Below are 12,672 nucleotides of genomic sequence, written 5' to 3'. Positions count from 1 at the left end.
ATACGGCCTCTGAAGAGTTGATTAATTTGGCAGGATGGGCTAAGGTGAGCTGGTGGGCAATCTAGGACAGCATTCTTCATCTTTACCCACTTCTGCAGCAGGTGCCTGCCCCAGTTCTTAGACCGCAACCTGCTGTACAATTAATGTTGCCAATGCCGTCAGTGAGGCCATTGATGTAACACATATGCACTGCCAAAGCTGAGCAAGGGGCTCTTCTCTACAAAGACCACCATGACACAATACATGTATATGTCCTCCCCCCCCCCTCGTTCTAATCAGTGAAGATTGTTATGGTGGTGCATGTGAGTTAACTGCAAAAATCTCCACAACCATTAAGACTTATCAGAGTTGCAATCCCAGCTATAAGACAAATACTTAACACCCTTTCCTACCCTGATTGAAACATTCAAATCAGCTAAAGATGGAAGCCAGGGTATTGAATATAATGAGTAAAACTGTCTTTCAGGAGCATGCACCTGTTCAGAAATGTGTGGGCTTGGGTTTCCCTCTGCTGGCATATCAGTGTTAAAGCCTTTATATGATTTAACTGGGTTTCCCCCATAAGATGACAGCACTTCTAAACAGGAGGATTTCCCAGTGTTTACCAGGCATATAAAGTGAAGTCATTTAATTATGCAATGTTTTACAAAACAAATTTAACTGAGAAAATGGGAGTATGCTATAGACTTTGAGCACTTTGTCTTGTAGCCTCGTTACTACTGTGGTGCGGGGTAGGTGGTTAGTTTCTGTTATAACCCAACTATGTATATTAGGAGCACTTACAATCTAATGCATCGCTTCTGTAGTAAATCTTTAGCCATCCACCCAGGCATACATCTGTAGGTACTGTTGTGAAAATCTGCTGACAGTGCTGAGACCTTTATTGATATACTGCCCCTGCTAAATGAGCTTGGACAAGTCATTAGACACAGTACAACCCACAGCTAAAATCATCAAAGTGGAATGAACAGATGACACCATGACAAATATAACAGCTGTAAAGTGCAATATTTAGCGAGCTTGGATGCATAAGGATAATAAGGAAAAAGAATTAGTTGAAATTTGAGTAAACTACAGATTTATGAAATCAGATGGTCGTATTTTTTAATAAAATTGGCTGCTATAGCTTATTTAAAAATGTTTTTTTTATTTTAATGGGGAAAAAATAAAATATTACAGTGTCTACAAAATCTTTTAATCCTTACCTTTATTATTATTATTGTTATTTATGCAGAGATAATTGTGAGCAAAACAAAGTGTACTGGAGATATAGAGCAAAGCTTATCATGACCTCTCCGCTCATCAAAGACGCAGAGGCTGCTATTTTATATTGGAATCCAGATCTCGTCACCTGACGGTGGAAAACGCCGCTATTATGTAACAATGTGTCGGACGCGGCACCATCGTACGATGAGACCTCTGTCAAGTGAGCCTCAATAAACGTGGAGCTGTGAGCCAGACTTTTCAAAATAAAACCAACGCGCAGCGATGTGACACACCGGGTTTTATTAATGGTGTTCCTTTCCTCTCTGGTTCATCCGCGTTTTTGATCAGCTTGACGCAAAGGTCGTCGTGCGTCTCTGCGTCGCCGGTAGAGGAGGCATTGGCGCAACGCACTACTGCTGCTGCCTCGCCGCTGCTGATACAGACACCGGCTGTCCTGCTGAAACGGGACACGCACGAACCGACACGGTCCGGTAACCGCCTCATTTGACGAGAGTCCGTCTCCCGCTCCGGGCTGCAAATTCAGCACAGTCAGCACATCCACAATGATCAAGAACGGGCATCACCACAACCATCACCAAGTGAACACAGCAGCCGGGAAAGACGCAGGCACGACCCCGGGCGCTACAGCTTGCAGTCCGGAGAAGAGAAGGCGAAGAATCCGGGTGTGGTGCGATGGCTGGTGAGTTCTTAAATGCGTGATGAAGATACCACGGCATTATGGTTATGCTCACTGTTTGCATCGAGCACGTTTCATTGGATGTGGCAGCATTATACCTGCTGCTGGACAGGCCTGCTGCAGGTTACAGGACGCTCACAGCGCTGCTGCTTCATTCTTCACTGGTATCAGCATGCACACAACTTCTTGAGTGGGGATGCTGCTTAAAGTGTATATCCTGCTATCGGTCAATCACGTCATCATGCCCAGTTTTAGTGCTCTTCTCAGTAAGGACATTATTAGAACATCAGCACAGATGTGATCTTTGCAGCTGCCTTTGCTCATAACCATTTAACCGTGACCAGAGTCTGTAGAGTAGTTCACTTTATGGTGGATTTTGAAGAGGTCATGTGAGAAGCCAAGAGGACAAACCAAAGTAGTTAATTGATTACTATTTTATCTACTTACAGTTTACTGCGACTTCCTATCATTACTAGGTGTATTTACTGGTCTCGTAGCAGCGACCAGTTGGTATTGATCTTACTTTCATTTTAAAGATTTTTTTTTCTATGGAGTAGAAAAAGGAATTGTGTGTGTAAAGTATTAAATGGCAAAAAGAGGCAAGTGAAGAGTTTCTCTGAGAAACCTGAAGAATTACGCTTATTACAATCACATGTGCCTTAGTTTGGGTAAGAGGCAATTAAAAGAGAAACATCCCAGGACACTTATCCTTATCTTGACTCGGAATAACTGTAACGCCTCCTTAATGACACCTGTAAAACGGGGTGTCTGCTTCTGTGTGAAGTAATGGAATAACAAAAAATCATATCTGATTTGTGATATCATTATTTGTGCATTCTTTGATGTAATACAGGTAATCGATTCATATGATCACAGATATGAATTGTAGCTCTTGTCTTGCAGAACAGCAAACATGTACATGACAGGACAAAGTTCGATTTTTGCTTGCTCTGCTTCTTTAGCTCTAATGTCACACTTTTAAATATGATATATACAGTATACAGTACACAAACAACAGTCAGACTGAGAAGTAAAACAGTAACTCTGGTTTTAAATAATTTAATTAAGCTGGTGGTGTTAAAATATCCAAGTAAATCACTTAGCCCTCCAGTAAGAGCAGCTGAGTTCTGATAGTCACAGTTAATTGTCGTAACCAGTCATGCAACGAGCACAGAGGTGTTCAGTGTGAATCTGAAGTATGAAAATGTTATTTTAGAAGCACTCATGGTTGTTGGTCAGCCTTTTAGTATTTCAGACATGTCACCTTGGCACTTTTCGGTGAGCTCACAGTGAAGCTAACTCCCCTTCAGAGCATGTGCTGGGAATATCTGTTTGCCATCGCCAGCTCAACAGAACATAAAAGTTGCATATTGATTGCTGAAGGTTTCTTTAGTAAAAGACACATTTGGCATTAATCCATACTCCTATATAACTATGGGTGTATTAGAGGGGTTATAGACTTATCCATGTCCATCCCAGAAACAATGGATGCAGATGGAATTTTGTTTGTGGTTCTCGTGGAATTTGAAAAACTCGACAACAGCCCAGCCTTTTCCATTCCATTGACCTCCGTGTGAAAAAAACGTGGCTGTTCGCACCAAGGTCCGTAGCTTAAGAATAAACAGGGAGCATTGAAGTCCGATTTCTTAGAAAATGTGATAAAATGTTTAAAAAGAGCTGCAAACATTAGCTGATGAAGTGAAAATATTTCACAAGAAATTTCTCATGTTAGCTGTTGTCACCTCCGCAAATGTGTGAAAATATAATGAAAAAAAAGCCATATGATGAAGGTGTTTGTTTGTAGTTGTAATGGCCATTTTTCAATACACAAATAGCACAATTAACTGAGCTTGCTGTCAAATGTCTCCACTGGTAGAAAGACCGAACTTTGATGGTGTCATGCTGCGGCGGCAAAATAGATGGTTTGAGTTTCTGTGTATGAAGGCAAAGATTATGGTGGCTTTCTCTTGTAGAAATCCTGCCATTTTTGTGTAGCTGTTTGATGGTATGTTGCAGAATATTTGGGATGCCGGAATATTAACCGGTGGGGTGAGCATGCACAGAGAGCCAATGCCAACAGAGCTCTTGTCATTAACCCCCTTAACCCCTCCAGCCCACACCTGCTCAGGCCGTCCACAGCTTGTGCGGCCGTGCCTCTCACTGAGCACATTGTTCCCCGAAGGCTAACTGTACAGTACATCGCCATGTTCCTACTGATATCCTGCTGTGTCAGCAACTTGTGAGGAAAAAGTCCAAGGAAAGTGCACATTCAGTTCAACTGCTGAGATATTTCTGACCCTGCACCGTCTTCTTCTTCCTTTTGTTTCTCTGTTCTTATTTGTCACTGTGAAAGAAGGTGACCGGGGCTAAAGATCAATTGTCAAACAGGCATCATCAAGGAAGAGTGTAAAGTCTATTTCCACTATCTGCTGAGGTACAAGCAAGACTGTAAAGTGGTTATTCAAAGCCTTTGTAAAGTACTGGTGTGTTCATTCATCCCAGGATTATCTGAGACTGTTGGTCCTGAGAGATAACCACTGAATTTTTAATCAGTCAGCCTCATAAATTGTAATCAGACGTTTACATACACTCATCATGGGCATGGATGTCAATTTTGTTAATTCTGTGGATTTAATGATTTCTTTGAACTTTTCTTTTTCCAGCATGTAATGATTGTACACTATACATCTTTAATTATTTATATTTTGGGCGCCAGATGACATTTATTTCATACTTTCTATGCATGTATGCACACATGCAGGTCAAATATATACATAAAGCCCCACTAATATTTGGCTAAATGTCCCTCAGCAAGTCACACGTTAACCACATGCTTCTGGTAGCCATCAACAAGTTTCTTCTATAATTGTGGTTGGACATTTGAGTACTTTCCTTGACAGAATTTGTAGAGTTCATTTAAATTGATTGGTTTCTTGGCACAGATCTGCCTTTTAAGTCTAGTCCACAAATGTTCAATAGAGTTGAAGTCTGGGCATTGGTAAGGCCATTTCAGAAGCTCAGTGATAGCCTACTTTATTCTAAAACAAGTTTTGATGTGTTTAGAATCATTATCCCGCTGGAACACTAATTTGTCCAAGTTTCAACCATCTAGCTGCTGAGTTGAGATAAAGTTAAAGAATTTGGAGGGAGTTTTTTTCATTATTTTATTCAATTTGTGCAATGTACCAGTACCACTGGCTGCAAAACACCCCCTGAGCACGATGCTACCACCTCCATGCATGAAATTTGGTACGGTGGTACTCATCTTTACTCGTCCAAACTTACCCTGTCATTGTGGCCAAATAGTTCAATGTCTTGTCTGATAATTAACCGTTTCTCCAGAAGACATTTGGAGAAGTAGATTAGTCATCATCACTGCAGCTGCTCACATAGAAACATGCCTATATGAGCAGCTGCAAATTTAGTTGAATTTGAATTTTTTCAAAAGAAACTGCCTGTTCTAGTGAAACATGTTCACTAACGAGAAGTTAATAGGTCTTGACTTGTCAAGTTAAAAGACATTATAGAACCTTCAGTACCACTAATAAGTTATTTGACTGTATTTATACTTTTGACCCTGTGTTGACACAACTCTGAAGTCATCAAAAATCTATGCTGTATTTTTCTACCCTGGAAAAAAGAACTGTTCAAAGAAATTATTAACAGCTCAAAATTAACATTCGTGTCCATACGAGTGAGTGTATGTAACATATCTCCTCTCATACACTGTGGCATTAGAGTCCATTTAAACCAAAGGAAGATGATGATCTTTACAGATCCACTATTTTCTACACTTTTGTACAGAGATGTTTGTTATTCATACTGAGAAGCTTAGGTGCAGTTTGGGTGTCTCCTAACAGAGTACACTAATTAATATTTCATCATCCTCCAGTGATACGCTTGATGATCCACTCCTAAAAAATACAAGAGGAATATGGTCGCATGTTATAAGATAGTTTAGCACCTGTAAAAGCATTATTCCTGTCACTGTCCGGGTCTCAGTTTTCATCTCATATCATTCACCTCCAAATGCTCCCGTGTCACTTTCTCACAGCCAGTTCTGTTCCTTCAGCGCCTGCACACGTTGATCCTGTTTCCGCAGATTGGTAGCACATGACACAAACACAAAATTAATTCCTGATGAGTTTTTTTTAGTTTGTTTGGTTTTAGTGAGCAGTGATCACGATCAAAATTCTGGTTACTTTTTAAAATTTCTTGTCAATGCTCAGTGCAGTGCACGCTATTCGTAGCCTAGCTATGTAGCCTGACATCACAGAACAACACGGGATCTGTTTCTGCCCTGGTGGAGCTGTTTTCTTATTGATTTTTTTAGGATGCTATTCATAGTGCTGTTCTGGGATTTCCTCATGAGAATGCAAATGTGTAATACAATAGTGTAAAAAGTTTATATAAAATACAATAATGTTATTTTCTTTTGTCCATCAAGATGATCCCACACTGCTTCAATAATGTTGCAATCTGGTAATGGGAATGTCAATCTATAACTGATAGTCTTTTATTGTGGAGTTTTTTGGGGGGGATTACCGTCATGCAGAAACATTTAAAAGTTGCCAAACTAATTATTGCTAACTATTGCTTAAGACCCCTTTGGCTCAGTAGAAGCTAAACATAAAAAAAATGAGGAGCGGCTCATTTAACGTACTTTAATCTTAATCCACCTCAGTTCATTTTCTGTGTTACCTGCAGTTTCCTTCATCAGAGTACATGCTTACTCCGTTGTTTATATCAGCGCCAACATATCGCATTCAGAGTAGATCAGAAAGAAAAACAGGATGTCAACTGTTGGCAGTAGTGATAGCAATGGAGGCCTAATGCCCATCTGTTCTCGATCACTATGCTAGATTACTGTGTTACAATCTTAGTGTCCAATATGTGTTAATCTAATTATGTACAGATGGCATCCTGCAAGGGGAGGAGAGAAGAGGAAGCGAAACCACACACCCACTGACATTTTGTTTGTAATTTTTGAGACTTTGATTAAATATGTTTGTGGTTGATACCAACTGATTTATATTAAAAGAACCTTGTAAATGTATAAATACATACTAGTATTTTTTCAAATGTTATAATCCATGAATTAAAACTCCTTTTATTAATGCGCTTAATTTCACTTTAATCCGGAGGGCATAAAGACGATCTGACATCCAAGTTTTCAAAAGAGCCAAAAAAAGATTCAAAAGATTGTCAACATTGTTGTTTTTCAAAATTAAAACATATCACCCAGCTTTTATCTGGTTCACCAAAAAGTTCTTGGCTTACTTGTTATGACGAGGAATAATAAAAGAAATATGGTATTTTGAAGAGGAGTTATGCAACGAACAGCTGCCAGATCTTCTTGCTCTAATTCAAGCTTGATGCTTTACTTCATCCCTCTAGACCAGGGGTGGGCAATTCCAGGCCTCGAGGGCCGGTGTCCTGCGGGTTTTAGATCTCACCTTGGGTCAACACACCTGAATCACATGATTAGTTCGTTACCAGGTCTCTGGAGAACTTCAGGACATGTTGATGAGCTAATTTAGCCATTTAAATCAGCTGTGTTGGTTCAAGGACACATCTAAAACCTGCAGGGACACCGGCCCTCGAGGCCTGGAGTTGCCCACCCCTGCTCTATACACTGTACCTGACTACAAGGGAGCTTTTGTGAGTAATCATACTCTTCCTTCATGTGTTTTTCCTTTACAGCTATGACATGGTACATTACGGCCACTCCAACCAGCTGCGGCAGGCCAAGGCCATGGGAGATTACCTCATTGTTGGAGTACACACAGACAGTAAGGCTCAAAATAATGTACACATATATGTGTCCCTTACACATGTACATGTGTAACAGAAATCCTCTGTCTGCATTTGTTATGCATAGTCTAGCTTATACTATGCATTCTGCTATTTCTCCTTACCATAGCACCTGCAGGGCTTGTATATCTTCCTCAGTCCTGTCATTACCAGTCAGGCACCAGCTGCATCCACTGCACTTAGAAAGAGTTGTTGTGACAGTAGCAGGGCGCCTTAGCTGTGCCCCACCCTCCTGTGGTGCACAGAGTGCACTGGGGCACTCTGACATTGTGATAACACAGAATGCCTTGACGGTCAGGGCCGGCACAGATAGCAGCAACCTTTCTTTCAACTTAAGAAGAAATGCATCTGTTACGAGTGTCTCAATCACTCTACTTATTTTTTGTTTGCAAGGTGAGATTTCAAAGCACAAGGGTCCCCCAGTCTTCACTCAGGAAGAAAGATATAAGATGGTGCGGGCCATAAAATGGGTGGACGAGGTCGTGGAAGGAGCTCCTTATGTCACCACCCTCGAGACCCTCGACAAGTACAACTGTGACTTCTGTGTGCACGGAGGTATGGAATATCATCACCCTACGTCCTTATTTAGACACGTAGCTGGAGTCGTAGGCAGCTGTATTTCTCTAAAGTTTAGAGAAGAACTCATGTATGCTGTTCTTTCAGACGATATAACATTAACTGTGGATGGAAAAGATACATATGAAGAGGTGAAGAAGTCAGGACGGTACAGGTGAGTTTTCCTTTCCAAATAAGCATAGCCAGGGTGGGATGTTTCTTTTTTTTAAAGTTACATACTGTGCCGTGATGTTACAGGGAGTGCAAGCGAACCCAGGGAGTTTCAACAACAGACTTAGTTGGCAGGATGCTGCTGATGACCAAAGCCCACCACAGCAACATTGTGAGTATCACCAGATTCTCTCTGTATGAGCTCAGATCAGAATACAAAGCTAAACTTCTCCTATCTGCTGTTTTAGGACACTTCAGACTATCAGGAGCACACAGATAACTTTGGAAAAGTAAGTAAATTTTCTACTTCATTTGATGGTTTCCTTATGAGCCAGTTCATATCAAAACTTCAGCTCAAAGTCAAGCCTTTCAGCTGGGTGTGTTTGACCAAAGATTGCTGGCTCTTTGACTTCCTCTTACTTAACTGTTTTGTTATTTAAGTAGCAAACTTTGGTGTTTGGACCAGATGTCAGAGATAATTAAATAAAGGTCTTTGATTTAGGACCCACTTTGTAATCAAGTGGAAGGCCTTTCCAGTCAATACTGAATGCCACTTCTGTTCTTTGGATGGGGAAAGTAACTCAGAGCCAGCATGCTGTGGCTCTAAACAGCTTCAAAGAAATAGAGGGTCTCGCCACATTTAAGAGTGGAAGAGTAATGCTGTGAATTTGGCGAGGAATGAATAAATGCATTCTGGATTTGTAGGCCTGCTATTGACCAAAGGTGACATTGACCACTTACACCACTGGGTGGCAGTGATGCAGCACAAGTTTAATTCTGGTCTCATATGTAGGGGCAATACTCAGTTTAGTTCAATTCAATTTTATTTATATAGCAGTTGCCTCAAGATACTTTATGCTGTAAGGTAAAGGACCCTAGTGTCTTATAGGAAAAAAAATTCCACAAATCTGACTTGTCCTGTCAGCAAGGTAATGGCGAGAATGAAGAAGCCCCTTTTAACAGAATGTGATCTGTTCTGAGGAAATGCTCAGGGCGTCACAGCAGGCTCAGCCTATAGCAACATCTACCTGTAAACGTTATTAAAAGAACAAGTTTTAAGCCTAATTGTAAAAGTAGACGCAGTGTCTGTCTGAAAATTTCAATTCTGGAGTTGTAATGGAACCACTGAAGAAAAGGTAGCATCAGAGAAATACTTTCTAGTCCCTGTTAATACTACCAGCTATACTGAAGTAAATCTGTTGTATTCCTACTTGTCACATTACACTTCTTTTTCTTCTTTCTTGATTGACCAGAAGGGCCATAGTCCCTGGACAGGGGTGTCTCAATTCCTTCAGACATCTCAGAAAATCATCCAGTTTGCCTCAGGCCAGGAGCCTCAACCTGGAGAAACTATAATCTATGTGGCAGGAGCCTTTGATCTCTTCCGTATCCTTTGTTAACCTCACAATAATTGCTAGAATTTATTATACACCAACCTTTTTTTCCCTTTAAATCATAAAACAGTTGCTACGCAATAGTATTTGGAATGCATTCCTGACTAGTCTCCTACCAGACATTGGCCATGTGGACTTTCTGGAAGCCGTGCATAAGCTTGCAGAAAAGCCTTACATTATAGTGGGGCTACACTTTGATCAGGTCAGTATTTCTATATCTTTGTGAGACATTTACTGCCTCCTTTTGAGATTTCTCAATGCTTGCGTTCATATCATTCAGGAGGTGAATCGCTACAAAGGGAAAAACTACCCCATCATGAATGTCCACGAGAGGACTCTCAGCGTCCTGGCTTGTCGAGTAAGTTCGAGTAATTCATTGATTATAAATCTATGAATTATATTCTTTTTTTCTTTTTTTTTTGTTTCTACAGTATGTGTCAGAAGTGGTGATCGGTGCACCGTTTGCTGTCACAAAAGATTTGCTGGATCATTTTAAGGTACGTGCACATGCTATAATTAACTTTTATCACTGCATAGGTAACAGGAAGAAATAATACAGTGAAACACGTGACTTAATTTCCACAGGTGGATCTCGTTTGCCACGGAAAGACAGAAATATATCCCGACAAAGATGGATCTGACCCTTATGCTGTAAGACTCCCACAAATATGCTGCGATTTTTTTTTTTTTATGAAAACACATACATAAGTGTTTACTTACAGTTTTTCCTTAATACTCAGGAGCCCAGAAGAAAAGGGATCCTGCGCACTGTTGACAGCGGGAACAGCCTCACTACGGACGCCATCGTGCAAAGGATAATCAAAAACAGGTAAAACAATCAGATGTAGTAAATTTATCGTACATCTTGATGCAATCATGGTACCTTTTAACCTGGAGTTAGTTAACATTTACAGTTACATTAGTTCGATTAACGAGCAGTCGAACAGGTATACCTAATAAAGTGGCCAATGAGTGTATATTTGTTTGAAACTAGGCTTACTATATATTACTTACACTTTCCCTTGACTCAGGTTGCTGTTTGAGGCGAGGAACCAGAAGAAAGAGGCCAAAGAGATTGCAGTGATCGAAGCCATGAAGAGACTAGAGGAGGAAAAGACTAAAGAAAGAGCACAGGCTGTGCTGTAGGCACCTCCAGCTAACAGTGACATATTCAACTAATATAAACTCATGTACATTATAATCAACCCTTTTGTAAGTGCTATGACACCCTCCACACGTGATCCTGGCTAATATCAGTAGTCTTAACAGCAGCCCCTTCTTTGACGAGGGTGGCGTAACTTGCTGTGGGATCATCAGGTATTAATATAGTGTGTTACGAGGGTTTGTTAACATGTTCTGCATATGCAATTATATGGTTGTGTCAGTCAACAATCGCACATGCAAATGATAAGATATATTCAAAGTTTGGAGGAAGATGTCACTATATATTCAAATGTCTATTTTATGTCATTTTTAATTCTCAAAATACTTTTTTCCTATTTAAAAAAAGGCATTTTATCTTATTTCTTGGGCATATGCAGTGTGAGATCTTGCACTGTCTTGCGATGTGATTTGATTTGTCATTTCAGCGGGACAGATGCTGCTGTTTAGCCCAGCAGTGGGCTAGCCTCACAACTAATCGATTACACTGTGTGTGTCTGTGTGTATTATAAAGTGACCGCAGGCTCATGGAGGACGCTGAAAAACACTAGAGAATCAGGAGATAAATCTCATTGCTTCTCTTTTCTGTACATACCAGATTCTGTTTCAGACAACACTGACTACTCCGGAATTTATAGAAACATTTTCAATTTAGTTTTTTGTTCCGTTTCTTTTTCGAAACTTAAAAAATGCACATAATTGAGATCTGAACTGAACACCTGGACTTTTGTGTGCAGTAGCTCTTTTTTTTTTAACCAACACGCTACACATTTATTCTAATATACTGTTTAAACCTTTAGCTTTCACAGTATAACTAGAAGACTATGGCAGATGCTCAGAGTTGTTGAGTTGATCGTGCAGTCTCAATTTAACGTCTGTCTCTATATCAAACAGGATTAAATTATATATTTTTTGTAGATGTATATTTTACTCGCCTCCTCTCCATTAATTACTGTATAGATGTTTTTGCATCGTTTCAGAAACATAATGATATGTCTGTATGTGTGTTTGGAATGTATTAAGTATAGGCTATAATCTTTATGTTACATATGCTGCAGAAACCGATTAGGCTGCAGTATATTATTGCTGATAATAAGAATTTATTCTGAAAAGCTGTTTGCTGTCTTTTTTGTCTTTCATGCACACGGTGTGATTTGTCTTCACCTCTAATTTGATTCCTTAGTTTAAGAGGCGGATGATGAAGCCGCACATTAGTCACATTATAAAAAGGGTAGAGTTATGTTTTGGACACAGAAGTGACCTTTGATTAGAGAGACAGAAGGAGATAATCTGATCTTAATTTTGCCACATCTGAGTCACACAGAGTTCGCTAAATGTCAAACCGTTAATTTGAGATTATTAATAGCAGCTGATTACCGCACAGCAATGTGCTGTAAGCTTTCAAAAAACATGTTGTGGAAGAAAGTTTGATAAAAACACATTTAAACTGGAGGCATGAAGCTGAAATAAGAACATGTTCTAATTTCGATCATTACTAATTACGATGTTTTAAAGCAGGAGTGGACAATTCATTTTTTCAAAGGTCCACATGAGAAACTGGGACTGCTGCGGAGGTTCAATAAGTCAAATGTGCTTAATTTCATCTTTGTATAATCTTATAAGCCAAACACTGATTTCTCAAGTGGCCTCTTGGGGAAATGAACAGCTCACCTC

At 40.0% G+C, this 12,672-nt stretch overlaps 1 protein-coding gene across 1 annotated transcript; it reads left to right on the top strand.

Moving 5' to 3' along the window:
• The first annotated feature begins 1,584 nt into the window (after window positions 1-1,584).
• On the top strand, window positions 1,585-12,112 carry LOC146711443 (ethanolamine-phosphate cytidylyltransferase-like). The gene is made up of 13 exons (XM_085454287.1): window positions 1,585-1,906; window positions 7,607-7,695; window positions 8,111-8,272; window positions 8,381-8,447; window positions 8,531-8,615; window positions 8,692-8,733; window positions 9,697-9,829; window positions 9,957-10,039; window positions 10,118-10,195; window positions 10,269-10,334; window positions 10,423-10,488; window positions 10,578-10,666; window positions 10,869-12,112. Exons 1-13 carry the CDS (start codon window positions 1,770-1,772, stop codon window positions 10,981-10,983), a joined length of 1,212 nt encoding a protein of 403 aa, XP_085310413.1. The 5' UTR covers window positions 1,585-1,769; the 3' UTR covers window positions 10,984-12,112.
• The last annotated feature ends 560 nt before the right edge of the window (window positions 12,113-12,672 follow it).

This window comes from Copadichromis virginalis, linkage group LG4 (genome assembly GCF_057382275.1).
Source record: "Copadichromis virginalis isolate Kocher_CV1m ecotype Utaka linkage group LG4, C_Virginalis_male_GT1.1, whole genome shotgun sequence".
NCBI classification, from domain to species: Eukaryota; Metazoa; Chordata; class Actinopteri; order Cichliformes; family Cichlidae; genus Copadichromis; species Copadichromis virginalis.
Note: the sequence above shows the minus strand (reverse complement) of the source record. Positions and strands in the feature narration are given on the sequence as shown.

What these genes read in the sequence shown, in the direction of transcription:
- LOC146711443 (XM_085454287.1), top strand. Translation starts at nt 1,770, where the DNA reads ATGATCAAGAACGGGCATCACCACAACCATCACCAAGTGAACACAGCA. An exon ending in TGTTGGAGTACACACAGACA is followed by an intron (nt 7,696 to 8,110) that starts GTAAGGCTCAAA and finishes TTTGTTTGCAAG; the next exon opens with GTGAGATTTCAAAGCACAAG. An exon ending in ATGGATCTGACCCTTATGCT is followed by an intron (nt 10,489 to 10,577) that starts GTAAGACTCCCA and finishes CTTAATACTCAG; the next exon opens with GAGCCCAGAAGAAAAGGGAT.